Below are 27,049 nucleotides of genomic sequence, written 5' to 3'. Positions count from 1 at the left end.
TAAATTCAAGTAACACATTAAATAAAAGGAGAGATTTTGAGTAAAAGAAAATTATTAGTAATTTCTTGTATAATTTAAACACATAATTATAGTGTTATTTACTAGAGCAAAACATCGGTTTTATCAGTGTACAGATCTGAGAAGATGTGATGGTTTCCAGGGCGTCCAGGGGTCCGGCATTTCATTGATAGTGTCCCGTCTAAAACGTAAGGCTTTTTATACAGAATCAGAATAACTATTATTGCCATACGTCCACACATACTAGGAATTTGCTTTGGTATCTGAGCTGTGAACATAAACAATCTAAGAAACTAAGTTGCAAAAGTAGGTCAAAAAATGAAATGTATAAGGACAATCAAAAATAAGTATTTTTAAGAAACAATTTATTATTACTAAATGTTTGTGTCAGTGTGATTTGGGGGTCCCGGGCCTTGTTGATGAGGCCGGTAGGGGAAGAAACCTTTCAGGTGGAGAGAGGTTTTCGTTCTGATGGAGCTCCTGCCAGAGGGCGGAACAGTTCCTTGGCTGTAGCTGCAGCGTACAGATTTGAGCTGATAGCAGGTTTTATTCTCAGCTGAAACATTGGCAAAGCAAGGCAAGTTTATTTATATTTTTTTTTTTGCCTGAATCCTACCGGCTCACATTTGTAAGTGTTCCGGCCCGGCCCAGCGGGGTGTGGCCAGGGTTGGGTTGTAACGGAATACATTTAACGGTGTTACGTAATCAGAATACAAAAATTAACTGTATTCAGCTCGCGTTACATTTGAAAAACGAGTAATCTGATTACAGTTACTTTCGTAAACCTGAAGTGAATACATTTTTATTGGAATTATTGGTGGAAAGATTTCCTCACAACATTTAATATTCATTACTAAAGGTACAGCCGAATCATCCCAGTGCACAAAACCGTGCAGATGGACCAAAAAGGGGAGCGTTTGAAAAAAATGTGTGGGTCCACTTAGTGAAACAATAACAACGTAACATGGAGGAACAAAAGTCTGCGTTTAAATCGTGTGTGTGCGTGTGCGTGTGCGTGTGCGTGTGCGTGTGGAGGTGTGTGTGGTTAAAACACATCAGCCACACCGCTCTTTAGCCTTTCTAATGATTCTGAAGGTATACACAGTGAAGGCGGCACGCTCGTCTTCTCAGAGGCGGAGCTAACCCTCCCGCTGCCTCCTGGCGCTGCAGAGAGGTCATGAAGTGAAGGAGGTGTTGCTTCTATAGAACAGCTGCGGGCAGCAGATACTGTGAGAGTCACAGACATGAATACATAGATCAAGGCAGACTGGTGCACACACTCTCCTGTTTTGCCAATCCGGTGCTTAAACAAATATAGCTCTACACCCCTGGCCGAAATGTCCTTAAAATTAAGTCCGAGTTCGACATTTTAATTAATGTCCTGCCGACACTGGCAGGACAGAGAGAAAAGGGGGGCCCTCACTGCCGTCCTCCTCCGGTCCTATATGGAAGCCCTGGTTGTCAATTAGGAGCACCTGGGGAGAGGCTGCACCTGGGGACAATCAGAGGGAGAGAGAGGGAAACACACACACACGACCACACACACACTACGGCACGTAACAATAAGTAATATTAATTGTATTTAATACAACATTTACGGTACAAGATTTAATCATACAGCCCATAGTAATGAATTACAGCAAACATGTTCAATATATCCAGTATTACAGCTCCGTGGGGTGGCAGTAAGACGATATGGGTCCGTTCTTATTGTGCATCCATGGGTAAAGAGAAACGCAACTCACATTGGATTCTCAAACAGCATCTCTGTAAACTACGTGTATTCACTGAATTTCACTCTCTGCCTTTAACGGAGCGTCCACACTACAGCTCCAAAAATAGCTTGGAGCTGGGCGTGTCTGGAGCTTGGGGATTTTATTCAAGCAACACGGCCAACAACCAATCACATGAATCTCCCGCCCCCGACATACAAAGCAAAAACCCCGGGGATTTTATGCGAGCAATATATATATATATAAAAACTCCCCAAACAGGCGAAAACCTACCAGTTCCCCCACTGTCTCTGCCACCTCCCTCCATGCCTGGCTCCTCCGGTTTGTATCCCGGTAGGTGAAGAGGGTCTGGTCATACAGCACCGGGTGATTTCTACGGCGATAGTTAGTTTCTCCTCCGACTTTTTTTGAAAATATAGAAATGAACGGCGGGATATCTCTCCCAGCTTAGACGCGGTTTGATTGGCTACGGCTTCAGCTGTCAGATTTTGGGAAACAGGATTTGATTGGCTGGCGCTGGCTACTCCGGCGTCCAGGCGACCAGAAGTTGAACATTGTTCAACTTCTGGTCGCCTGGGTCGCCTGAGACGCCTCGCTCTGCTACCCACAATTCAGTTCGGCGAAAAAGCGCGGCTACGTGACGTCACCCCATTGAAAGTGAATGGGCAGATTGGAGCAGATTGGAGCTTTCGACGCTGTAGTGTAGACGGGCCGTAACGGCTCGTTGTAGCTCCAATAGCTCCAGCCCACACCCTCCCTGTGAGCACAGTGTGCTCTGATTGGTCGGGACACGTAACATGAACGTGCCGGGCGGCGCGGTCCCGTGGGTTAGATGCGCGTTCATAATGCCGAGGGAAATAACTCTCAGAATAACGTTATTAGCACATTTTTACAACTTGAGGAACGAATGTTTTTAATAAGGGCTATACAAGTGTTCATACTGGGTAGTTTATTTAGTTTAAAACAAATTATCCAACGAGTTACAGACCACTCTTTCCCCATGTAAGCCAATGGGAAAAAGTGTCATTAAATCATTAACTCCTCCCTCTGCTCTGGATCAGTCCCCCCCTCACTCAAACTGGCTGCTGTTACACCCATACTGAAAAAACCCGGACTCACACATGACATCATGTCCAACTTCCGGCCCATTTCCAATCTCCCGTTCCTATCAAAGCTACTCGAACGTGTCGTAGCCTTCCAACTAAAATCCCTTTCAGTCAGGATTCCGGACAAAGCATAGCACAGAGACAGCCCTCCTCAGAATCACTATCGACCTCCTCCTCTCCTCAGACTCCGGCAATCTCAACATCCTCATCCTCCTCGACCTCACAGCAGCGTTCGACACCATCGACCACACCATCCTGCTGTCCCGCCTGGAATCATCCCTCAACATCACTGACACGGCACTCTCCTGGTTGAAATCCTACCTCACCGACAGACACCAGTTCATCCACATCAATAACTGCACTTCCTCCACTGCCCCTCTGAACCAAGGCGTCCCCCAGGGTTCGGTGCTTGGTCCCCTCCTCTTCATCCTCTACATACTCCCCCTTGGAAAAATCATCCGTCGCCACAACCTCCAGTATCACTGCTACGCTGATGACATCCAACTCTACATCTCCACAAAAACCATCACTGCCACAACTCCCTCCACACTCACCAACTGTCTCTCAGAAATTAAATCCTGGATGCAAACAAACTACCTTCAACTGAACAGCGACAAATCTGACATCATCATAATCGGACCCCCATCCCGCAGAACTTCAACCTCACCCTTGACAGCACCACTCTAACCCCCTCTCCTCACATTCGCAACCTTGGAGTAATCTTTGACAGCCAGCTCAAATTTGACAAACACACAAACCACATCACCAGGACCGCCTTCTTCCATCTGAAAAACATTGCCCGCCTCCGTCCCTCACTCACCTTCCCTCACTCTCCGTCCCTCACTCACCTTCCCTCACTCTCCGTCCCTCACTCACCTTCCCTCACTCTCCTTCCCTCACTCACCTTCCCTCACTCTCCGTCCCTCACTCACCTTCCCTCACTCTCCTTCCCTCACTCACCTTCCCGCACTCTCCGTCCTCACTCACCTTCCCTCACTCTCCGTCCCTCACATCACCTTCCCTCACTCTCCGTCCCTCACTCACCTTCCCTCACTCTCCTTCCCTCACTCACCTTCCCTCACTCTCCGTCCCTCACTCACCTTCCCTCACTCTCCGTCCCTCACTCACCTTCCCTCACTCTCCTTCCCTCACTCTCCTTCCCTCACTCTCCTTCCCTCACTCTCCTTCCCTCACTCTCCGTCCCTCACTCACCTTCCCTCACTCTCCGTCCCTCACTCACCTTCCCTCACTCTCCTTCCCTCACTCTCCTTCCCTCACTCTCCTTCCCTCACTCTCCTCCCTCACTCTCCCTTCCCTCACTCTCCGTCCTCACATCACCTCCCTCACTCTCCTTCCCTCACTCTCCTTCCCTCACTCTCCTTCCCTCACTCTCCTTCCCTCACTCTCCTTCCCTCACTCTCCGTCCCTCACTCACCTTCCCTCACTCACCTTCCCTCACTCTCCTTCCCTCACTCTCCTTCCCTCACTCTCCTTCCCTCACTCTCCGTCCCTCACTCACCTTCCCTCACTCTCCTTCCCTCACTCTCCTTCCCTCACTCTCCGTCCCTCACTCACCTTCCCTCACTCTCCGTCCCTCACTCACCTTCCCGGCTGCTGAAACCCTCATCCACGCATTTGTCACTTCAAGACTGGACTACTGCAACAGCATCCTGTTTGGTTCATCATCCAAAATCCTAAATAAACTACAATACATCCAGAACTGCGCTGCCCGCCTCCTCACCCACACCCGCTCCAGAGACCACATCCCCCCGTCCTTCAGAACCTGCACTGGCTCCCTGTTCGTCAACGAATACAGTTCAAAATCCTTCTGCTAACACACAAAGCTCTCAGTAACCAGGCCCCCCCCCCCCTACCTCTCCGAGCTGATCCACCACTACACCCCTCCCGCAGCCTTCGCTCATCAGAAGCGAACCTCCTCTCTATCCCCACACGAACCAAGCTCCGAACCTGGGGCGACAGAGCCTTCTCCATCGCTGCCCCCCCCCTCTGGAACTCCCTCCCCCAACACATCAGAGACTGCACCGACCCCCCCACTTTCAAAACACTGACCAACACACACCTCTTCAGACTGGCTTTTAATCTGTGAATTATGCTGTGTTGCTGTTTTAATAACTTTTAAATGTTATTTTATCATGTTCTTATACATTTTTAAATTCTATTTTATCATGTTTTATCACCACTGTAAAGCGTCTTTGAGCACCTGGAAAAGCGCTTCGAAATGAAATGTATTATTATATTTATATAAATATATACAATTTCAGAATCAAACAGAGCACTCTCATAATAACGTAACACTATCAGAGACTATATCCCCCCCCTCTCTGGTCGCTACAATGAGGAAAATAAATTACGGGCCAAAAGTAAGCCGAGGACACCAAACCAACAGAGACCTGTCTGTCCGCTGCATCTACGCACACACCTACACCACGCACGCACGCGCACACACACACACACACACACACACACACACACACACACACACACACACACACACACACACGCGCACACACACACACACACACACACACACACACACACACACACACACACACACACACACACACACACACACACACACACACACACACACACACACACACACACACACACACACGCACATACAGCTCCTAAAACAGACTACAGCTGTTGTGTATTTTATTGTGAAGCACTAAATGGTTTTAGAAAAATATCGACTCTTTGTTTGTAGATATCTACTAAACTAAAGCAAATAAAGAGAGTAGGCCTGTTCTACTGAGTGATATATATTATACACACTGCTCTGCTTTCTGCAAGGACCTCACAGCTGGTCTCACTGTAAACATCGCGTTGCAGTTAATAATATCCAGGGGATGCATGCAGAGCTGTGATTGGCTGAGATAAGTCCGGCCGTGCGTCATGACTCTTTGAAACATCTCTGTTGCCAGAAATGCATCCACGAAGGAGCCGTGGAGGACCGTGGAGGACCCATCAGTGTATCCTCGGTTATAGCTCCTCCAGAGAGCCTCCTCGACGCTGGGTCCTCGGTCCTCGAAGTGCATTTAGAGAAATTAGATGTCCTTCAACATGGCGCGATAAAATTCATGTCCGGGTCACTACCGGAGGACCGAGGAGTCGAGGAGGGGGATTTGATGAAATGAGAAAGGGCCTAGTGCAGGGGTCTGCAACCTTTTTGACCCAAAGAGCCATTTTGCTCCTTTTTCCCAAAAATGTTTTCGTCTGGAGCCGCAAAACATATTTCATAGTTTTTTATTGTTATATCAGACAGTTTTTTTGCATTTATTATGCTATTTATTACATGATATAAAACTGTTAACCTCTAATAAGAAACAAAGAACTCTTATAAGGAGAATTAAAAATAATACACAGGCCTACTTTAAAATAAATTAAACACAGCACTTGGGGAGTCCTCTGCACATTTGAAGGGAAAAAATATGCCTCTTCCTTCAGACTTCCTCACAGAGCCCCTCCTCCAACACACACGAACGCGCACATGACCAACGAGGGCACGAGATAATTTTGTGCACAGATGGAAGGCTGACAGGCAGGTAGGCCATCCAGTTATTTTAGCCGGGCCGAGGCAGATGATTGGTCGTGCTTTTACAGCGCTACGGCTTCCACAGATTAATTTTTGTATGTATTTATTGTCAAAGCATTTAATATATTCATTGCTATCGGGACGTTAAGAGCATTCCATGGAATATAACAAAAAGTGTTTTCTGAAATAAATGACATACCCCATTGAATTATGACTGAAGATCGTCAGCTGGCTTCCTCTCCCGTGTTGTTCCTCGATACGTAAAGGCTGCACCACCGTTGACAACTTCTCTCTACATATCAAACATACCGGTAAACCAGCATCGATTGCTGTGAAAGCAGATAACTCTGTCCACGCAGAATTAAATCCTGTGTTCCTCCGGTACTTTTCTTTGATTTATCCATAGTTCGCTCATCGAGCCGGGGGTCAGGTTATTCACCATAGATATATATAACACTAGATGGCTCATGGGAGATTTTCCAGCGTAGCTGACCGGCCGCCATCTTGCTACAGTCAACAGTTACTCTGATTCGCGTTATGGTAGCTGTTGTCAGGTGAGTGATCTGCACAAAAATACTCTTAACTCGCTGAAATCTTGACTGATTTACAAACGGTTTGGTTTATTATAAACATGATTAGCATGGCTATGATACAGGATGCTTGGACATGTTGAAATTGCAGCTTTTCTTTGTGTATGTGGTTGTATTTATTAGCTGGCTAATAACAAGAGGCTGTCAGTGAGACCTAGTATTACAAAGTTCACCCAGCAACTTTACACCAGTGGGAGAGGCAGAACTGCTCTTTCTTTTCAACACAACTTAAGTTACACATGATTTCTTCCAAGTGGTTTGGCTTGTTAAAAACATCTTGCATTATGATACAGGAATTTGCTGGCTTTGTGTTTACAGAAGTACCTGACTATGCCGGACTTTTGTGCAGCCTACGGATGCTCCAATCGCCGCTGTCTGCAAACAGGAACCCGTGGGATCACCACATATGTTTATGTTTGCTCAGTCTAATAAACCCATAACATGGTTGTGAAAGAATACCAAAGCTGAGGCTGGACGATGATTGATTGTTAGTGTGCCATGTGTCACTGTGTGTCTTATTGGTTTTGTGGTATACTGTATTTTATTTGATTGTGTACAAGACACATTTAAAACAAATAACCTTGAACCTTGAAGCCCCATCTCTCCCCACCTGCTCCTGCTTCCTACATCCCCTCCACACCACACCAAGTTGTTCTTCTTAATAATAATAATACATTTATGTTGGGGGGCCGCCTTTCATAACACCCAAGGACACCTTACAGGGGCATAGGGGCAATATAGGGAACAATTTAAACAGTGGATTTTGTGATATATCAGCCGGGGTGAGTCAAGACAAACCACAAATGGACTACAGAAGGACACATGGTACAGTTTATATTATTCTTGGTCTTTTTTCAATAACATATTTCAAAGGTTCTGGATTTGTTTACAAATCTAGAAACTAAATACAAAACTAGGATGATATGAAGATCTCATGTCAAAAATAATTGTGATACATGAGACAGAACTGGCCTGTCTGTGAGCACATGTTATGTTGGTTTGGTTCTTCTGATAAAGGTGTGGGCCGCGGGTTGCCGACCCCTGTCCTAGTGTATGCATACCCCTCCTCACTGTTTATTCATCATTCAATTAATTCTATATTTTATTCTGTAGATTGTGTACATTACTTTTCTGCTTTACTGCTTGTTGCACCTGGTTAGAAGCTAAACTGCATTTCGTTGTCTCAGTACCTGTAATATGTGCAACAACAATAAAGTTGAATCTAATCTTGAGCAGGAACAAATGTATTTACTTAGTTTGGGCAAGACACTTTACCTGCATTTGCTCCTGTGGGTAATGTCCGCAGTAATGACTCTTACATGTCTAATATGTGTAATGTGTACTTGTAAAGCGCTTTGAGCACCTGTAAAAGCGCTCTAATAAAAAATGTAATGCATTATTATTATTATTATTAAATTATTGTTTTTGGGCTGTATAAATCAAATTGTCTTGAAACAGTTGCTGATTAAGAGTGCTGGCATCTTTTTTATTCCAATTCAAGCACTGCATGTTTTCATTAAGTAATCGTGTTACTCAGTCTGTACAGCAGGGGGCGACGTGCTCCTTCAACGTCCGTGTTACAGTCCTCAGCTAAAACCAAAGAAAAAGAACACCTGAACGGAGCATGCGCACATCCCCATTTCATCTGATTGGTCCGTTTCAAATTTGGACCGCGTCTTGTTGTTGTATGAAGTTAGCGAAAACACGGAATAATTATCTTTAAACGAACCTAATGTCCCAAATACAACAGCCAGGTGAGTGTTGAATGTTGTCCCAGGTGACGTTTGATCTTTTAGCTTTGTTTTGTGAAAGAAAACGGACATTTGTTTGTCACTTTTATCAGTTGACAGGTGCTAACCAACAAGCTAACCAGCTAGCTTGTTGGTTAGCTCTACCCAGAACAAAACTACCCAAAACGAGTCTAATTAACTTCTATTCAGAAACGTTTAACCGGATTTCTTCTTAAATTCCATGTGTTATCTCGATGTGAATTTGTATTGTCCTCCTTATAATGCACTTTTTTATTGTCGTAACTTCTAATCTATGTTTTGCATTGTCTGCTCTAAGCTCTTTTTCCTCTTTTACCGCTAACTGTTTTCTGTGATACCAACTTTCTCTAAGTATTTTAAGAGATGTCTACTGTGAAGCACTTAGACTGCATGTCTTGTATACAAGGTGCTATACAAATAAAGCTTCTTATTATATATTATTATTACATCTCTCTTCGATGCATTAGACCAGGGGTGTCAAACTCAAGGCCCGGGGCCAAATCCGGCCCGCGACTTCATTTTATGTGGCCCGCAAGAGCTTTCAAAGAATATAATATGTTTATTATACGGTTATTTGCCACTTTACAGAAGCACATTGCCAATAAACAACATGTCCCACAATGCATCTCATTTTGTGACATGCGCACTGAAGAGACTTGCAATTATTTGCCCTGGATTTTCGACTTCAGACGTAGTTAATTATGAAGTTATTACCCTATCTGATAATAATCCAATGCAGAGGCAATAATGTCATATAATACATTATTTTATATATTTATATCGTCTTAAAGTTACAACCGGCCCTTTGAGTGCAACCATAATGCAAATGTGGCCCGCGATGAAATTGAGTTTGACCCCCCTGCTTTAGACTAATAGAACAATTCAATAACCACGTGTCCTAATATGGTTACTGTAACATTTTCTGTGGTTTATCCTTTGTATCACATGGCACATAAAACAATACAACCTCAAAGGGAGAAACACTGAACACCCACTCTACAGAAACCCAGTTTAACACATGTACTGTATGCATGAACATAGACACGGATACCTTTCTGATTAATCCAAAAATAATAACCAACCGTTGTTAACCAAGCTGATTCAAGACAGCTTTGGAAAGTTACTAAATCCATAAGGACTTGGTTTGGGAACTGAAAGGTCACCAGTTCAATTCCTAGAAAGACCAAGTGCTACCCAGGTGTCCCTGAGCAAGGCACCTTTACCTACACTGCTCTCCAGGCACTGTACGTAATGGCTCCGAACACATGGGAACACCTATATGAAACGGAACAGTATACATTTCAATAATCATACAATCATGGCCATAACCAATAACATACCATTTCCAATGTGAAAAAACACTGAAACTTGTTTATTTATTTTTGGTTCATTTATAGTTGAGTGTGTCTGTGCTCCTGAACCCCCCTCTCCTGTCTCCCCCCTCTCCTGAACCCCCCTCTCCTGTCTCCCCCCTCTCCTGTCTCCCTCCTCTCCCCCTGCTCCTCTTTGAGGCAGCAGCAAAGACTAGTTTTAGCTCTCAACAAGTTTTAAAAGTGTATCTTACCTTTTTTCCCCGAGTTAACTTTTTTATTTTTTATTCATGCATATTTTACTAATCCCCACGGCCGAGGCTATATACAGGACCGTCCTGTACACAGCTCTCTGAAATGGCTATATACAGGACCGTCCTGTACACAGGTCTCTGAAATGGCTATATACAGGACCGTCCTGCAGCTAACGTCAAATGACTATATACAGACCGGGCTATTATAGCATGCTTAAGCAAGTTTCGCGGGTGGTAATGTAGGGATAGGATTCACAGATAAATATTCTCACGACAACATTATTTTCAACGAGTTTCCCCTCAATATAAAATTGTGGCAATTAAATCTCTTTCCAATTGCTTAGCTTTTTATGCTGATTTCAGTCTTTTTTTTGGCTTATCTCTTTATGTTGTTTTCAATCATTTTCTACTTTATATTTTGCTGCATACTTTAAAGACTACTCGGTTTTATTAAAACTGAAGTTTTCTTTTTTAAAGAATACGCCGACATTTCGTTGACGTGTAGTGATTTTGCATTGAAAGCAACACAAATCATTTATCGGCTACGCCGGCATTTTTATTTTAGAAATCGGAGAAACCGTCTTTTGAATTGTATGTAGTATGCTGTACATTTTTGTAATTTATCCTGCTGTAAACGTTAATTGTACACCAATTATATCCATATTTCTGTAGACTACATACAAAGCCATTTCAGGGCTTCTGTGCAGGACCGTCCTGTATATAGCCACTCCCAATCCCCACCCCCTCAAATGGAAATATGTGTTGACATAAATGGTGACCAAACCGTTTGAGACCCACTGAGAACTTAGACTGAGTTAACTATCTAAACACACACTTTTCCCTTTCTAGCTCCGAGCTCGAGCTTTTCTGGTTCAGCTCCGGTTTCCCTTTTCTGTTCACACCGCCCAGAGCCCGACTGGTGCTGCTGCTGCTGCGTCATGACGTCACCGTTTACATCGCTGATTTGCTCCCCCAATGGCGTTCACAACAACAACGGGGAACTGCGTCGGGTCGATGATCGTGTTGCTTTTAATCACACGAAGCCAGATTAAATTAAATAACGACTTCTCCAACCTTATGCTTTTCTCCAGAGTGCCGTGGTTCATTGTTTATTAAATGTGTTTCAGCAGCATTTACCGACCGCTGCAGTGCTGGCTGCTCTTCCACCGTTAGCTCCCGTTAGCTCGCACTGCAGCGGCCGCTCTAAAGTATTCACTGTCCGACTCACACAAGCAGCTGATGCATATCCCCAGTTCCCCTTAAGTGAATGTGTGTCAGTCTGAATTGACGCTGTTTGGCATCACAACCCTATTATGAAAGTTTCTCTGGTATAAAATGGGTGATGTTGGCATAGCAACCGAAGCTAAACTGACTACTTCCTATTGCTATCCTATTGAGGCATAAACCGTTTTCTACAGGCACATTTTACCGGCGTATTTCTATTATGATTCTACTTGTGATAGTCGGACACGACAACCTGTGCAGCCCATGTATTGATTCCATCCGATAGCTGCTATAATACAAAACGTCTCTCCACAATGATCGATAACAGAGAACGGTCAAAGTAAGGTACAAATAAACAGAATCACACGAAGCCTGGTTAGTGTTGCCTGACTTTATAAAGTGTGTTTATAGGCACTACTGCTTGTAGGCAGGCTGACAGTCGACCCATGTTCAGGGGAGGTGGGTTTAGTTTCCTGCACGCCTCGACGTAAGAGACGCCACCTCTTAGCTCCAAAGCTCTTGCCTCTAGACCGACAATTTTTTGGAGCTGGAAGTGAACCCGATTCCGGAGCTAAGAGGCGTCGCCTACATCATGTAGACAACCAGTCCCCCTGTGAGGCAGACCACATCATGTAGACAGCCAGTCCCCCTGTGAGGCAGACCACATCATGTAGACAGCCAGTCCCCCTGTGAGGCAGACCACATCATGTAGACAGCCAGTCCCCCTGTGAGGCAGACCACATCATGTAGACAGCCAGTCCCCCTGTGTGAGGCAGACCACATCATGTAGACAGCCAGTCCCCCTGTGAGGCAGACCACATCATGTAGACAGCCAGTCCCCCTGTGTGAGGCAGACCACATCATGTAGACAGCCAGTCCCCCTGTGTGAGGCAGACCACATCAAGTAGACAGTAGGGCTGTGCAATTTAATCGATCTTGCGATATATATCGATATTTAGTTTTCCGAGAAAGTATCGATATTTCAGCCTCGGGTATCGATACATTAAGTCTGATAACTGTGTTCGTTATACTCGCGTCCAGGAGAGAAGCTTTAAAAAGGAGACTAGTTGAGTCTCTGAGAATGTTCAAATGTATACTTTAATTAATAAAAAGCGCGGTAATGTTACAAGAAGAAGATGGTTCAGTCAGAAAAACAGCTGTGTTCTGGCTCTCCTGAGAGAAGGGAAGAGAGCGAGCTCCACCTCTCCAGCTGTTAAATATCCTCTGCTGAATCCTCCCTGTGGGCCGGTTGGCGCTGCTGGGGATCGGCCCTCCACGTCTCCAATGTTCGTTGTTGCGCATTACAGAGGATTCAGACATTGCACATTAAATATATAACTAAACACGCCTTTTCTCCTCCTTATCTCTTTCATGACTTTTCATTTAATACATTTTAAACGCTGTAATCAATACTCCAAAAATACTTCCCGGCTGGTTTCATTTCCGGTAGTTCCGAATGTTGTCTCATGCTACCCACGTCTGTAAACAAACGTATTCAAATAAACTGTACCTTCATTTAATATTCAGCAATAATAATATCTCGACGTCTATAGTTGTAGTGTTGAAATCAGTAGGTTTCGGTGTGCAGCACTCCGTGTCATATCGCTACTAAATTCACCTCTATAGGAAATTGTATATTAGCCACATGCTAAATGCTAACCGGAGATGAAGGATTTTCAGAGTAAAAGCTCAACAACTGGTTGTGCACAACAACTTCTGGTTTTTCAGTATAAAACAGCATTTAAACTGACGGTATGTTTATGGTACTTTATGCCATCAAAACATTGATTTTAATTTCTAACAAGTCCCATTCAAATCCCCCGTGTTCCGCCACCTGCTGCACCTTTTCATTGTCCATTGTGATGCTGCACTTTATGTACTTACGTTTCAAAGGCTTGTAAGCTACAGTTTGCACTGTTTCAATTAGGGATGTCCCGATCACCTTTTTTTGCTCCCGATCCGATTCCGATCATTTGATTTTGACAATCTGCCGATACCGATTTTTCCCGATCCGATCTTTATGCAATGCATTAAGAGAAAAAAAAGGTAACAGATAACGGCTGGTCATCCAACGCGATGAATTCAGCTATCTTGGCTGTTATTGTTTGTCCTTTTCACTGTTCTGGGGCAGTTTCTCTTTCCTTTTGAAAGTCTCTGAAAGTGTCGGTTGTCTCAGTGCCGTTACCTGAGTGGCCGCTGTGTACTCGCCGTGTTGTTGTTGTTTGTTTCTCAGGTAGCGTGTATTAGATTGGTCGTGTTGAACGTAGCTCTGTTCTTTCCACCACGCGGAACCTCCTTCTTGCAAACATTGCATCTGGCTGTTACACTGCCTTCGCTTTCAATTTTATAATACTTCCAAACTCCTGACATGTTCTCCGTCCCGACTCCCGAGTCACCAGCTGAACGTAGCCTCTCGTTAGCTTGCTGCTACTATTAGACACTGCGCCCACTCTGCTGCCAGCGTTGAGAGGAATAAGCAACCAGGTCTGAAAACAAGCCCAAAGAAAGCAACACATACATAATGTTGTGTAATTTTAAACCAAAGCTAAGGCCTCAGGATGACTTTAAGACGTGAACATGGTCATTTTTGTTTTGTAACATTAAATAATAATAAAAAAAAAATTATAAAAAAAAAAAAAAAAATCCCGATCCCCGATTTTTTTCTCCCGATCCCCGATCTTTTGAAAATCACGTGATCGGCTCCGATCCCCGATCACGTGATCGGATCGGGACATCTCTAATTTCAATAAATGAAACTAATTTTCTCACCACATCTTTTGATTCATTTTGTCCAGCATTTGCAAGCTGGAGACGCTCTGTCAGAGCCATATATTGTATAATTGATGCTTTCAGTTTTCAGTTGAATTAAATCAATCCAAGTCAATGGAACACTCACAAGATGTCACCAGATCACACTGTCCCTTTAAAATCTTTCAGAAAACGATATAAGTGTATCGAATTATATCGAATCGTATCCAATCGTATCGTTGGCTGAATATCGTGATATATATCGTATCGTTGGCTGAATATCGTGTATCGTATCGTGAGATTAGTGTATCGCCACAGCCCTAGTAGACAGCCAGTCTCCCTGTGTGAGGCAGACCTCATCATGTAGACAGCCAGTCCCCCTGTGTGAGGCAGACCACATCATGTAGACAGCCAGTCCCCCTGTGTGAGGCAGACCTCATCATGTAGACAGCCAGTCACCCTGTGTGAGGCAGACCACATCATGTAGACAGCCAGTCCCCCTGTGTGAGGCAGACCACATCATGTAGACAGCCAGTCACCCTGTGTGAGGCAGACCACATCATGTAGACAGCCAGTCACCCTGTGTGAGGCAGACCACATCATGTAGACAGCCAGTCCCCCTGTGTGAGGCAGACCTCATCATGTAGACAGCCAGTCCCCCTGTGTGAGGCAGACCACATCATGTAGACAGCCAGTCCCCCTGTGTGAGGCAGACCACATCATGTAGACAGCCAGTCACCCTGTGTGAGGCAGACCACATCATGTAGACAGCCAGTCACCCTGTGTGAGGCAGACCACATCATGTAGACAGCCAGTCACCCTGTGTGAGGCAGACCACATCATGTAGACCTTCCAGTCCCCCTGTGAGGCAGACCACATCATGTAGACAGCCAGTCCCCCTGTGAGAGGCAGACCACATCATGTAGACCTTCCAGTCCCCCTGTGTGAGGCAGACCACATCATGTAGACAGCCAGTCCCCCTGTGTGAGGCAGACCACATCATGTAGACCTTCCAGTCCCCCTGTGTGAGGCAGACCACATCATGGAGACAGCCAGTCCCCCTGTGTGAGGCAGACCACATCATGTAGACAGCCAGTCTCCCTGTGTGAGGCAGACCACATCATGTAGACCTTCCAGTCCCCCTGTGTGAGGCAGACCACATCATGTAGACAGCCAGTCCCCCTGTGTGAGGCAGACTACATCATGTAGACAGCCAGTCCCCCTGTGTGAGGCAGACCACATCATGTAGACCTTCCAGTCCCCCTGTGAGGCAGACCACATCATGTAGACCTTCCAGTCCCCCTGTGAGGCAGACCACATCATGTGGACAGCCAGTCCCCCTGTGTGAGGCAGACCACATCATGTAGACCTTCCAGTCCCCCTGTGAGGCAGACCACATCATGTAGACAGCCAGTCCCCCTGTGTGAGGCAGACCACATCATGTAGACCTTCCAGTCCCCCTGTGTGAGGCAGACCACATCATGTAGACAGCCAGTCCCCCTGTGTGAGGCAGACTACATCATGTAGACCTTCCAGTCCCCCTGTGTGAGGCAGACCACATCATGTAGACAGCCAGTCTCCCTGTGTGAGGCAGACTACATCATGTAGACCTTCCAGTCCCCCTGTGAGGCAGACCACATCATGTGGACAGCCAGTCCCCCTGTGTGAGGCAGACCACATCATGTAGACCTTCCAGTCCCCCTGTGAGGCAGACCACATCATGTAGACAGCCAGTCCCCCTGTGTGAGGCAGACCACATCATGTAGACCTTCCAGTCCCCCTGTGAGGCAGACCACATCATGTAGACAGCCAGTCCCCCTGTGAGGCAGACTACATCATGTAGACAGCCAGTCCCCCTGTGTGAGGCAGACCACATCATGTAGACCTTCCAGTCCCCCTGTGTGAGGCAGACCACATCATGTAGACAGCCAGTCCCCCTGTGAGGCAGACCACATCATGTAGACAACCAGTCCCCCTGTGAGGCAGACCACATCATGTAGACAGCCAGTCCCCCTGTGAGGCAGACCACATCATGTAGACAGCCAGTCCCCCTGTGAGGCAGACCACATCATGTAGACAGCCAGTCCCCCTGTGTGAGGCAGACCACGTCATGTAGACAGCCAGTCCCCCTGTGAGGCAGACCACATCATGTAGACAGCCAGTCCCCCTGTGAGGCAGACCACATCATGTAGACAGCCAGTCCCCCTGTGTGAGGCAGACCACATCATGTAGACAGCCAGTCCCCCTGTGAGGCAGACCACATCATGTAGACAGCCAGTCCCCCTGTGAGGCAGACCACATCATGTAGACAGCCAGTCCCCCTGTGTGAGGCAGACCACGTCATGTAGACAGCCTGTCCCCCCCTGTGAGGCAGACCACATCATGTAGACAGCCAGTCCCCCCCTGTGAGGCAGACCACATCATGTAGACAGCCAGTCCCCCTGTGAGGCAGACTACATCATGTAGACAGCCAGTCCCCCTGTGTGAGGCAGACCACATCATGTAGACAGCCAGTCCCCCTGTGAGGCAGACTACATCATGTAGACAGCCAGTCCCCCTGTGTGAGGCAGACCACATCATGTAGACAGCCAGTCCCCCTGTGAGGCAGACTACATCATGTAGACCTTCCAGTCCCCCTGTGAGGCAGACCACATCATGTAGACAGCCAGTCCCCCTGTGAGGCAGACTACATCATGTAGACAGCCAGTCCCCCTGTGTGAGGCAGACCACATCATGTAGACAGCCAGTCCCCCTGTGAGGCAGACCACATCATGTAGACCTTCCAGTCCCCCTGTGAGAGGCAGACTACATCATGTAGACCTTCCAGTCCCCCTGTGAGGCAGACCACATCATGTAGACAGCCAGTCCCCCTGTGAGAGGCAGACTACATCATGTAGACCTTCCAGTCCCCCTGTGAGGCAGACTACATCATGTAGACCTTCCAGTCCCCCTGTGAGGCAGACCACATCATGTAGACAGCCAGTCCCCCTGTGAGGCAGACCACATCATGTAGACAGCCAGTCCCCCTGTGAGAGGCAGACTACATCATGTAGACCTTCCAGTCCCCCTGTGAGGCAGACTACATCATGTAGACAGCCAGTCCCCCTGTGTGAGGCAGACTACATCATGTAGACCTTCCAGTCCCCCTGTGAGGCAGACCACATCATGTAGACAGCCAGTCCCCCTGTGAGGCAGACCACATCATGTAGACAGCCAGCCCCCCTGTGTGAGGCAGACCACATCATGTAGACAGCCAGTCCCCCTGTGTGAGGCAGACTACATCATGTAGACCTTCCAGTCCCCCTGTGAGGCAGACTACATCATGTAGACAACCAGTCCCCCTGTGAGGCAGACCACATCATGTAGACAGCCAGTCCCCCTGTGTGAGGCAGACCACATCATGTAGACAGCCAGTCCCCCTGTGAGGCAGACTACATCATGTAGACCTTCCAGTCCCCCTGTGAGGCAGACTACATCATGTAGACCTTCCAGTCCCCCTGTGAGGCAGACCACATCATGTAGACAGCCAGTCCCCCTGTGAGAGGCAGACTACATCATGTAGACCTTCCAGTCCCCCTGTGAGGCAGACTACATCATGTAGACAGCCAGTCCCCCTGTGAGGCAGACCACATCATGTAGACAGCCAGTCCCCCTGTGAGAGGCAGACTACATCATGTAGACCTTCCAGTCCCCCTGTGAGGCAGACTACATCATGTAGACCTTCCAGTCCCCCTGTGAGGCAGACCACATCATGTAGACAGCCAGCCCCCCTGTGTGAGGCAGACCACATCATGTAGACAGCCAGTCCCCCTGTGAGAGGCAGACTACATCATGTAGACCTTCCAGTCCCCCTGTGAGGCAGACCACATCATGTAGACAGCCAGCCCCCCTGTGTGAGGCAGACCACATCATGTAGACAGCCAGTCCCCCTGTGAGAGGCAGACTACATCATGTAGACCTTCCAGTCCCCCTGTGAGGCAGACTACATCATGTAGACCTTCCAGTCCCCCTGTGAGGCAGACTACATCATGTAGACAGCCAGTCCCCCTGTGTGAGGCAGACCACATCATGTAGACAGCCAGTCCCCCTGTGAGGCAGACCACATCATGTAGACAGCCAGTCCCCCTGTGTGAGGCAGACCACATCATGTAGACAGCCAGTCCCCCTGTGAGGCAGACCACATCATGTAGACAGCCAGTCCCCCTGTGTGAGGCAGACCACATCATGTAGACAGCCAGTCCCCCTGTGTGAGGCAGACCACATCATGTAGACCTTCCAGTCCCCCTGTGTGAGGCAGACCACATCATGTAGACAGCCAGTCCCCCTGTGTGAGGCAGACCACATCATGTAGACCTTCCAGTCCCCCTGTGAGGCAGACCACATCATGTAGACAGCCAGTCCCCCTGTGTGAGGCAGACCACATCATGTAGACAGCCAGTCCCCCTGTGAGGCAGACTACATCATGTAGACAGCCAGTCCCCCTGTGTGAGGCAGACCACATCATGTAGACAGCCAGTCCCCCTGTGTGAGGCAGACCACATCATGTAGACAGCCAGTCCCCCTGTGTGAGGCAGACCACATCATGTAGACAGCCAGTCCCCCTGTGTGAGGCAGACTACATCAAGTAGACCTTCCAGTCCCCCTGTGAGGCAGACCACATCATGTAGACAGCCAGTCCCCCTGTGTGAGGCAGACCACATCATGTAGACAGCCAGTCCCCCTGTGTGAGGCAGACTACATCAAGTAGACCTTCCAGTCCCCCTGTGAGGCAGACCACATCATGTAGACAGCCAGTCCCCCTGTGTGAGGCAGACCACATCATGTAGACAGCCAGTCCCCCTGTGAGGCAGACTACATCATGTAGACAGCCAGTCCCCCTGTGTGAGGCAGACCACATCATGTAGACAGCCAGTCCCCCTGTGTGAGGCAGACCACATCATGTAGACAGCCAGTCCCCCTGTGTGAGGCAGACCACATCATGTAGACAGCCAGTCCCCCTGTGTGAGGCAGACTACATCAAGTAGACCTTCCAGTCCCCCTGTGAGGCAGACCACATCATGTAGACAGCCAGTCCCCCTGTGTGAGGCAGACCACATCATGTAGACCTTCCAGTCCCCCTGTGTGAGGCAGACCACATCATGTAGACAGCCAGTCCCCCTGTGAGGCAGACCACATAACAGGCCAGGCCATCGGGAAACCCCCCGGTCCTCCCGATGGCCAGTACGGGACTGGGTACAGAAGGCGTAGAGCGAGGTATCATTGTCCACAAGTTAATCGATCGCAGATGGCGTCGTGGTCACGGACGAAAAAAAACAAGACCAATTATAAAAAAAACTAAAACTAAATGGGTCGCGAAATATACCTGGGCGCCGCCCAAGTAAAGTCTGTGTGGGAAACCCTGTCTTAACATCCCGATAGCAATAAAAAATGTCATCAGTGGAAGCCGTGGCGCTGTAAAAAGCACGACCAATCATCTGAGCCGGCTAAAGTAACTGGACGGCCTGCCTGCCTGTCAGCCTTCCATCGGGGCACACACTTACCTCGTGCCCTCATTGGTCATGTGCGTTCCTGTGTGCTGGAGGCGGGGCTCTGTGAGGAAGTGGCAGATTTTTTCCGTCTGTATTTTCAAATTCTAGCGCACTCGAGCTGCTTTCTCCAAATTACCAACCCCACCGTTAAGAGAAGATATACTTTATGAAAGGGAAGTGTTTTCGTCATGTAGACGAGACATTGCACACAATGTGAAAATGAAAAAAAGTACAACATAAACAAACATAATATATAAGCATCTTTAAATAGAACATAAAAACTGAACTTTAACCAAAAATGGCGACTTTGGATAGAGATCTTTTAGATTTGCTACTTAAAGTATATGTTGATGCCTATACTGTTGTACTTTTACTTATAATGATAATAATACAACATTGTATTTCTATTGCGCTTTTCATAGACTCAAAATGGCTTTAAAATAATAAGTAACAACATTTAGATTGATTGAATTGTAAGTATTAGATCTGAGTTCTTCCACCACCCCTGCTCTAAGAGCTGCTTAATGATAATCGGTACGCCAAGTTCCCATCACCATTTGTAGCCGTGATGATATCCAGTGCCATGCAAATATTTGAAAGGCGTGACATGACTTAAAATTGTTGTTGATGTGAAGCTAACCGTACTTTCAGTCGGCCAGACTTAACGTTACTGTTGTTGTCGGAGGAGCCTGTGACCTAAGCTTGTCATCGTCATGGCTACACTGCAGCTATGTACGTATGACTAATAAAATACTTGAAACCTTGATGCTGCTTTTGTTTACTCCAGGGGCCTGTACTACGAAGCTGGTTCAACCTAACCTGGATATGTTTGAGTTAGCCGGTTGGCCTAATCCAAAACATACGCGCTCTCGCTAAACTGTCCTACGACGCTGGTTATCAAGTGGATCGCTCAAGCCAGCCGTGTCCTATCTAGTTAGGTGCGCGTTCACATGGAAGGGGTGGGATCTGGAGCATTCGACCAATCACAGACATGGAGAAGCGCACTGACAGCGCAGCGTCATACTTCCTGAATGAAAAGTGAACTTTAATACTAGTCAAAAATGAAGAAGTAAACTTTAAACATCCATGACTTAAACACTTGATCAGGATCAAAGCCACATAGCTGCACCTGCAAGGTGAATACAGCTGGAACAGAACACGTGTTTGAATGCGTACATTAACAGGTTCATGATATCACTGCCCGTCTAAAACACGATCTGACTTCAATTACATTTGTCTCGAGTGTTTCGTCAACTTATGTGTTGCTTAAAATAATCCTTCTGCCTCCAGTCTGTGACACTGTGAGTGTTGCACGGCCAGACACGGCTCAGCTGACTCAGATCAGGAGATATGTGATACATTATGAAGTGATGTGCCGCGGACTGTACTTAATGTACTCTGATCCGGTTACTTATGTTGTGGCCGATATTTAAGTTAGCTTTTTTAACGCTAATGTTATAATAGTCAGACTGCTCTGAAGATGGAGGTGATATTCTATTAATGTTCACGTTCACACAGTCGGTGATTTTTGCCGGCCGTCTTTCTGTATTTCCTTTCTCCTGTGATATGACTTGATCGCTTTAAACTCCGCACACTGAGCTCTGATTGGTCAGCAGGCGGTGCTTTCACTGAGTTGAGCTCTTAGCCTGCAACCTAACCTGGTCCTGACCAGGTTAGCTGCTTAGCATAAGTTACCATGGAGATCTAGCCTGCTAAGAAGAGAACCAGCTTCGTAGGACCGGAAAGCCGGAGTTTTCCCTGAATTTAGCCGCTAAGCGAAAATCCTTCTTCGCAGTATACCCCCCTGATCTTTGTCCATGTGCTGCAGAATGATGGAATCGTGCCTGAACACTAAGGCTGAGCGACGGGACCAGGTGGTGGTGGAAGACTTGAGGAGAGATCTCGTATCAGAGTTCGCCACATTGACTTACCCACAGGTAAACCATGCATACTTCTGCCCTTAATGGTGATAGTGAGATTAGGGTCAAAATGTACTTATTATATGCTTCAATATCTTACTAGAGCATGCAGTGGTGGATTTACAGGAGTATGCACACACGTCCTTTATGTCTGATCCACTTTGAACGGGATGAATATATCTCCAGGGCCCAGGAGTTCAACACTTTCAATCCCTATCTGGTCGGATCAGATTTGGATTTTGGGGAGTTCAAAACCAAAAAACTGGATTATCTTGATCCCACCAGAGGGCTGGGTTTCCAGTGGTTACCAGAGCAACATGTACTGTACCATTTATTTAAAAATAGGTTTCAATTTAAATTAGATGGCAAAGTTTGTGAACTGAAATAATACACCATTTTCATGGGAAATACATTTTATTTTTCATTTTTGCTCACGTTTGTGGCCTATTTTGTTTTCAACCAAATGTTGATGACATAAATGTTTATGCTCATAAAAAAAATATCACAACAAAGATTGTCAATCACAAATGTAATTTAGATTAAAGTAAAAATATCTTTAACAAAAAAAAAGTCCGTCATCTGTCATCACCTTTCAAAAGTAAATGCGGACATTAGAAGTCTCTGCAATGTGGTCTCTTGTCTTCCTTGTAGTATTTTTCATATCCACTAGGTGGCGTTCGGTAAATGGTAAATGGACTATAGTACTTATATGGCGCTCTATCCAGTCTTTACGACCCCTCAAAGCGCTTTACATACTACATGTCATTCACCCATTCATACAGAGCAGTACCACTTGCTCTAGGACCTAACATTTACACACCGTTGGCCATGCCATTGGGAGCAGCTCAGGGTTAAGTATCTTGCCCAAGGATACATCGACATGTTGGCTGCACGGGCTGGGATCGAACCCACAACCTTCTGGTTGAAAGACGACCACACTCCCTCGCAGCCACAGTCGCCCGGTAGGATTAAAGCACTGATATTCAGGATCTAGTCATCTTGAAAAGTCGTAATCAGGCTGATCCTGAATTGCTTTGAACTCCAGGGACAACATGTGGCCGACTCGTCTGATCCCACAAAAAATGGGATTTCAAAATCTGATCTGATTGAGATTAAAAGTGTTGAACTCCTGGGCCCTGGGATCTAAAATCCCTTTCGAGTTCCACTGATGAAAAGATGAAATAATCTAATCTAGTATTGCCAGAAATTATGAATACATTCGTGTCATAGGAGCTAGTATGCGGCTCTATCCAAGTGTAATGCATCAGGTATGTAGCAGTGTTTGTGTTTCTGAGCAGCAGTGGAAGAACAACAAGAAAAGAGGGATTTTAAAGATAAGAACTTGATTTGTTTGACCCTCACCTCATATCAACTCTAATATATGTTTGCGCTGGATGATGGATTTTCTCCATAATCTTCCGCATTAAATGTCCAATAAATATTTGAACAATTACAGCAAGGACCTCCTGTTCATATTGGTGTATATAGTTTAAATATTGTTAACTTTTATTTGTTCCATTTCCTTTTATATATTCATGTTGTTCTGCTGGAGCTTTTATCTATCTGCTGTGACGATAAAGTCTCCCGTCTTGAATCTCGAGCATCTCCGTTTGATTACATCCTGATGTGTTGTGCAGCTTTCCAGCGCCGACGAGCAGGAACACCTGAAGGTTTACCTCCGCATCCGACCCTTCAGCGCAGCAGAGAGCCACAACGGAGAGTCTCAGGTAAACACACATACTGTACACTCGGGATGGGGACCGGGCCCCGGGGCTGAATTATTAAAGACCGTGGTTCCGTTAAGCTCCGACGTTACCAGTCCTTTTATCGGCACTGGAGACATGTAAAATATATGTCGTGTGTATTATTGCTACACAAATATTATATTGCAGTTTTAGTTTCGCCAACTCCGTTTCTAATACGCAGAAAGACTGCAAAATGCGTCCATGATTATTTTTAGTATTTTCGATCTCTCTCCCGCCTGCTTGCGAGGGGGCGGGGCAGTTTACACACACACACGGAGGAGATGGCGTGTGGTTAAACTTTACCCGTCTCGATGCTCGTTGCCTAAAGTGGAATCAGAGGTTAGCATGTCAGGGCGGTAACACGAGCAATGTGTCTAAACATTTATCAAAAGTGCTCCACATCCAGACGGAGGAATGCACCGGGTTCCACTGTCTTTCTAGCCGCTCTGTAGCCCCGTCCACGAGTAACGTTTCCCCGTCAGGTGTTCTGTATGCTAGCAGCAACACACGGTTAACTCCATGATACAAACATGGGTTAATGATGAGAGGAAACTGAGTTATTTATTTTGTTAAAGTTTCAGCTATTCTGTTCACAGTTCTGTCTTCAGATTATTTAATACGGTTTGTTAAAACACTGTTGTTTCTTTTGATGTGAAATATTATGTATTTAATTTAAATAAAAAGCAATGTTAGTTTTGTTCACAATTTGTTTAGTTAGTTTACCTTTTCTTTTTCTCCAGAAGAACCGATAAGAGTACCGTTAAAGGACCGGACCGATAAGCGGTATCGATAAAAGTAGTTGGTAGTACCGTTAAAACCTTAACGATATCCCTACTTTACACGCAAGAAGTCAAAGTCAACTTTATTGTCAGTCTTTCAGTTTGTACAGACGGAGGGATCGGAATACCGTTTCCCACAATCCAGAGGAATACAACATACAAATATATATAAAATATATATCCTACACAATCAAGACATATGCACACATTAAGACATAAATAAAAGCTCAATATTGTTAGAGAATAATTCTGTCTTTACTCCTAAATATTTAAACATTTTCTGTGTGTTGACATTTACGACCAGCCCTGCTCCTTATCTTCCGTAAGGAATGTGATAATGCAGTCGTATGTTGATACTATAAGTGTTATGGCTTGACCTAGCGGACATAGGGGTTTTTACGACTGTGAGAACGCTGGCTTTCTAAGCTCCACAGATGTGAGAGACATCTCCTGTGTCTGCAGATGTTTACGCCCATCCCCAATATGTGGATTTGACTCTCTGTAGTTAAAGGGTCTATCGAGAGAGAGGTTATTCAGATTTGACATGGCAACCCACCCGTGCAGTCAGAACTAGGGATGCATATCGTTTAATTTTTTATGATACCACTGAACGATACCGATACATATCGTGATACTTTGAAAATGTATCATCCCACAATTACTCCCATGAAGCGCTTTACGATATAGTTCACATGTCAAATGAATATTAAATTCAATTGTGGGACTTCTTGGCCCTTTCAGTGCTGAACAAACAATGAAAGATACATGACAAATATGAAGAAAACCGATTATGGAATATATTTTATAACACATCAGGTGTGCCGCGTGAATGGCACATCTCGTCGATGCAAACAGACCGTTATCGCACCGTTATGATTAATGTTAAACCTGAGATTCCACTAGAGAACAAATACATAATAGAATAAAGGTCATGAGATCTCGGCATTGCACAAACAAATCTCATCTTTAAAATCAACATTCTTCGCTGGTGAGAGAAAACAAATCCCACCACAGTTCATTTGTGGGACTTACCTTTCTAGCATCGAACAAACAATGAAAGATACATATAATATGAAGAAAAACGATTATGCAATCTAATTTATAACACCCGCCATCACGGGCCACGCACTCACTTTTAAAATTAATTACCGTAATTTTCGGACTATAAGCCGCGCCTTTTCCCCCATTTTTCGACCCTGCGTCTTATACAACGGTGCGGCTAATCTATGGATGTTTACAGCTAACGGCCACTAGGGGACCTCCTAAATCTATGGATTTTACAGGTTACAGTCCACCGCCTTTAACTCGATGGGCTCTATGGCCGGTCCGCGCCCGCCACCTCTAAGCGGCGGGCTCCAGCAGGAAAAGCTGGCGGCCGGAAAAGAGTGAGACCGGTAGCGCGCCAAAGTAAAAGTGGAACCGAGAGACGGTACGAGAACAAGACAGACAGACATTACGAGAGCGAGACAGTTTGTGCAAAGGAAGTTTTCATGCACAAACCCTTCGTTCAGTGGGAGGCGTGGATGACTAGCGGCGATAAATCATTCACCAAAACCGGTCGCATGCGAAAAGCAACTTTCGCTCAAGTTTGCGAGTGGATCCTGACAGCGTGGAGGAGTGTCAAAACATCCACGATCACCAACGGGTTCCGAAAGGCTGGACTGCTTACATAATTAAACATTAAAACACCTGCGGCTTATAGTCCAGTGCGGCTTATAGTCCGACAATTACGGTAATTTATTTTTTTAATTATCGAAACCGGATCTGATTTCGGTACGGTATACCGTAGCCACCAGTAACCGGTATTTCGGTGATACCGGTATGCATCCCTAGGCAGAACCTTTGACTGTGTGACTTGTGATGTGAATTTCTCCGGCCGTATCCTTGCAATAAACTGCCAGTGTTTGACATCAAAGCTCCAGCTCTCCTCGTGTCTCTGAGTCCCGACTCTCCTTTGCTGCAGAAGTTCCCCTTACAGATACAACAAAACAAGTCACTTCAATGTCTTTGGGAAATGTACATGAGAAGCTGCTGCTGCATTCGAACATCTGAAGGATAACGGGCAGAATGTTCACGGTAAACGGATTTCCTTTTTCTTCCGTCTTTCTCCCTCTTGTTTGTTTCCAACAGGACTGCGTGACCATCGAGCCCCCGGACACAGCTTTACTGAAGCCTCCGAAACTGTCCCTTTCAGCGAGGCACAGTTCGGACAAATCTCTTCTTCAGACTGGACAACGCTTCCAGTTCTCCCAGGTCTGTGTTTCCTGGCGGATAAGAAAGTGTAGTAGACAATATTAGCTTACTGTACTTTAAAATGTATTCCTGTTGAACATATCGTCACGTGTATACGATGCATTCTAGTCTAACAGTGTTTCTCAAAGTGGTCCACGTGGGTATATTGGTAACATTTCACATTTGAACTAAATGAATAATAAATTAAAAGGGTTTGTCACATTGTTTAAAAATGGCACGTACAGGTGGCAATGAGTGCGTGAACAATGCTAAATAAATGCAAGTGTAAATAATTAACTGTTGGATTCGTGTTAAACTTGGCCCTGCAACCAAAGTGTATTTTATTACTGAATCCACAGCGGAGGTTGTGGATACTTCATGCATTTCCCTCGGTAGCCAAGGATCAGAGAGAGAGAGAGAGGGAGAGAGGGGGGGAGAGAGAGAGAGGGAAGACCGAGGAGAGAGGAGAGAGGGGAGAGAGGAGAGGGAGAGGAGTAGAGGGAGAGGAGAGGGAGACGAGAGAGATGAGAAAAAAAGT

General features: G+C 46.0%; 1 protein-coding gene and 1 long non-coding RNA gene across 2 annotated transcripts in view; both read left to right on the top strand.

The window, feature by feature from the left end:
- Window positions 1-6,875: 6,875 nt before the first annotated feature.
- Window positions 6,876-7,466, top strand: LOC139435229 (uncharacterized). The gene is made up of 2 exons (XR_011644513.1): window positions 6,876-6,967; window positions 7,322-7,466. It is a non-coding gene; the product is annotated as an uncharacterized lncRNA (long non-coding RNA).
- Window positions 7,467-8,616: 1,150 nt separating this feature from the next.
- The window catches only part of kif20ba (kinesin family member 20Ba), a 91,741-nt gene continuing 73,308 nt past the window's right edge, over window positions 8,617-27,049 (top strand). Inside the window, exons 1-4 of the mRNA XM_071205613.1 lie at window positions 8,617-8,757; window positions 21,665-21,773; window positions 23,393-23,482; window positions 26,410-26,536. Of these exons, the coding sequence (XP_071061714.1) occupies window positions 21,666-21,773; window positions 23,393-23,482; window positions 26,410-26,536 (325 nt within the window). The 5' untranslated portion in view covers window positions 8,617-8,757; window position 21,665. The remainder of the gene's footprint in view (window positions 8,758-21,664; window positions 21,774-23,392; window positions 23,483-26,409; window positions 26,537-27,049) is intronic.

The sequence above is a fragment of the Pseudochaenichthys georgianus genome, chromosome 15 (genome assembly GCF_902827115.2).
Source record: "Pseudochaenichthys georgianus chromosome 15, fPseGeo1.2, whole genome shotgun sequence".
In the NCBI taxonomy this organism is placed as follows: Eukaryota; Metazoa; Chordata; class Actinopteri; order Perciformes; family Channichthyidae; genus Pseudochaenichthys; species Pseudochaenichthys georgianus.
Note: the sequence above shows the minus strand (reverse complement) of the source record. Positions and strands in the feature narration are given on the sequence as shown.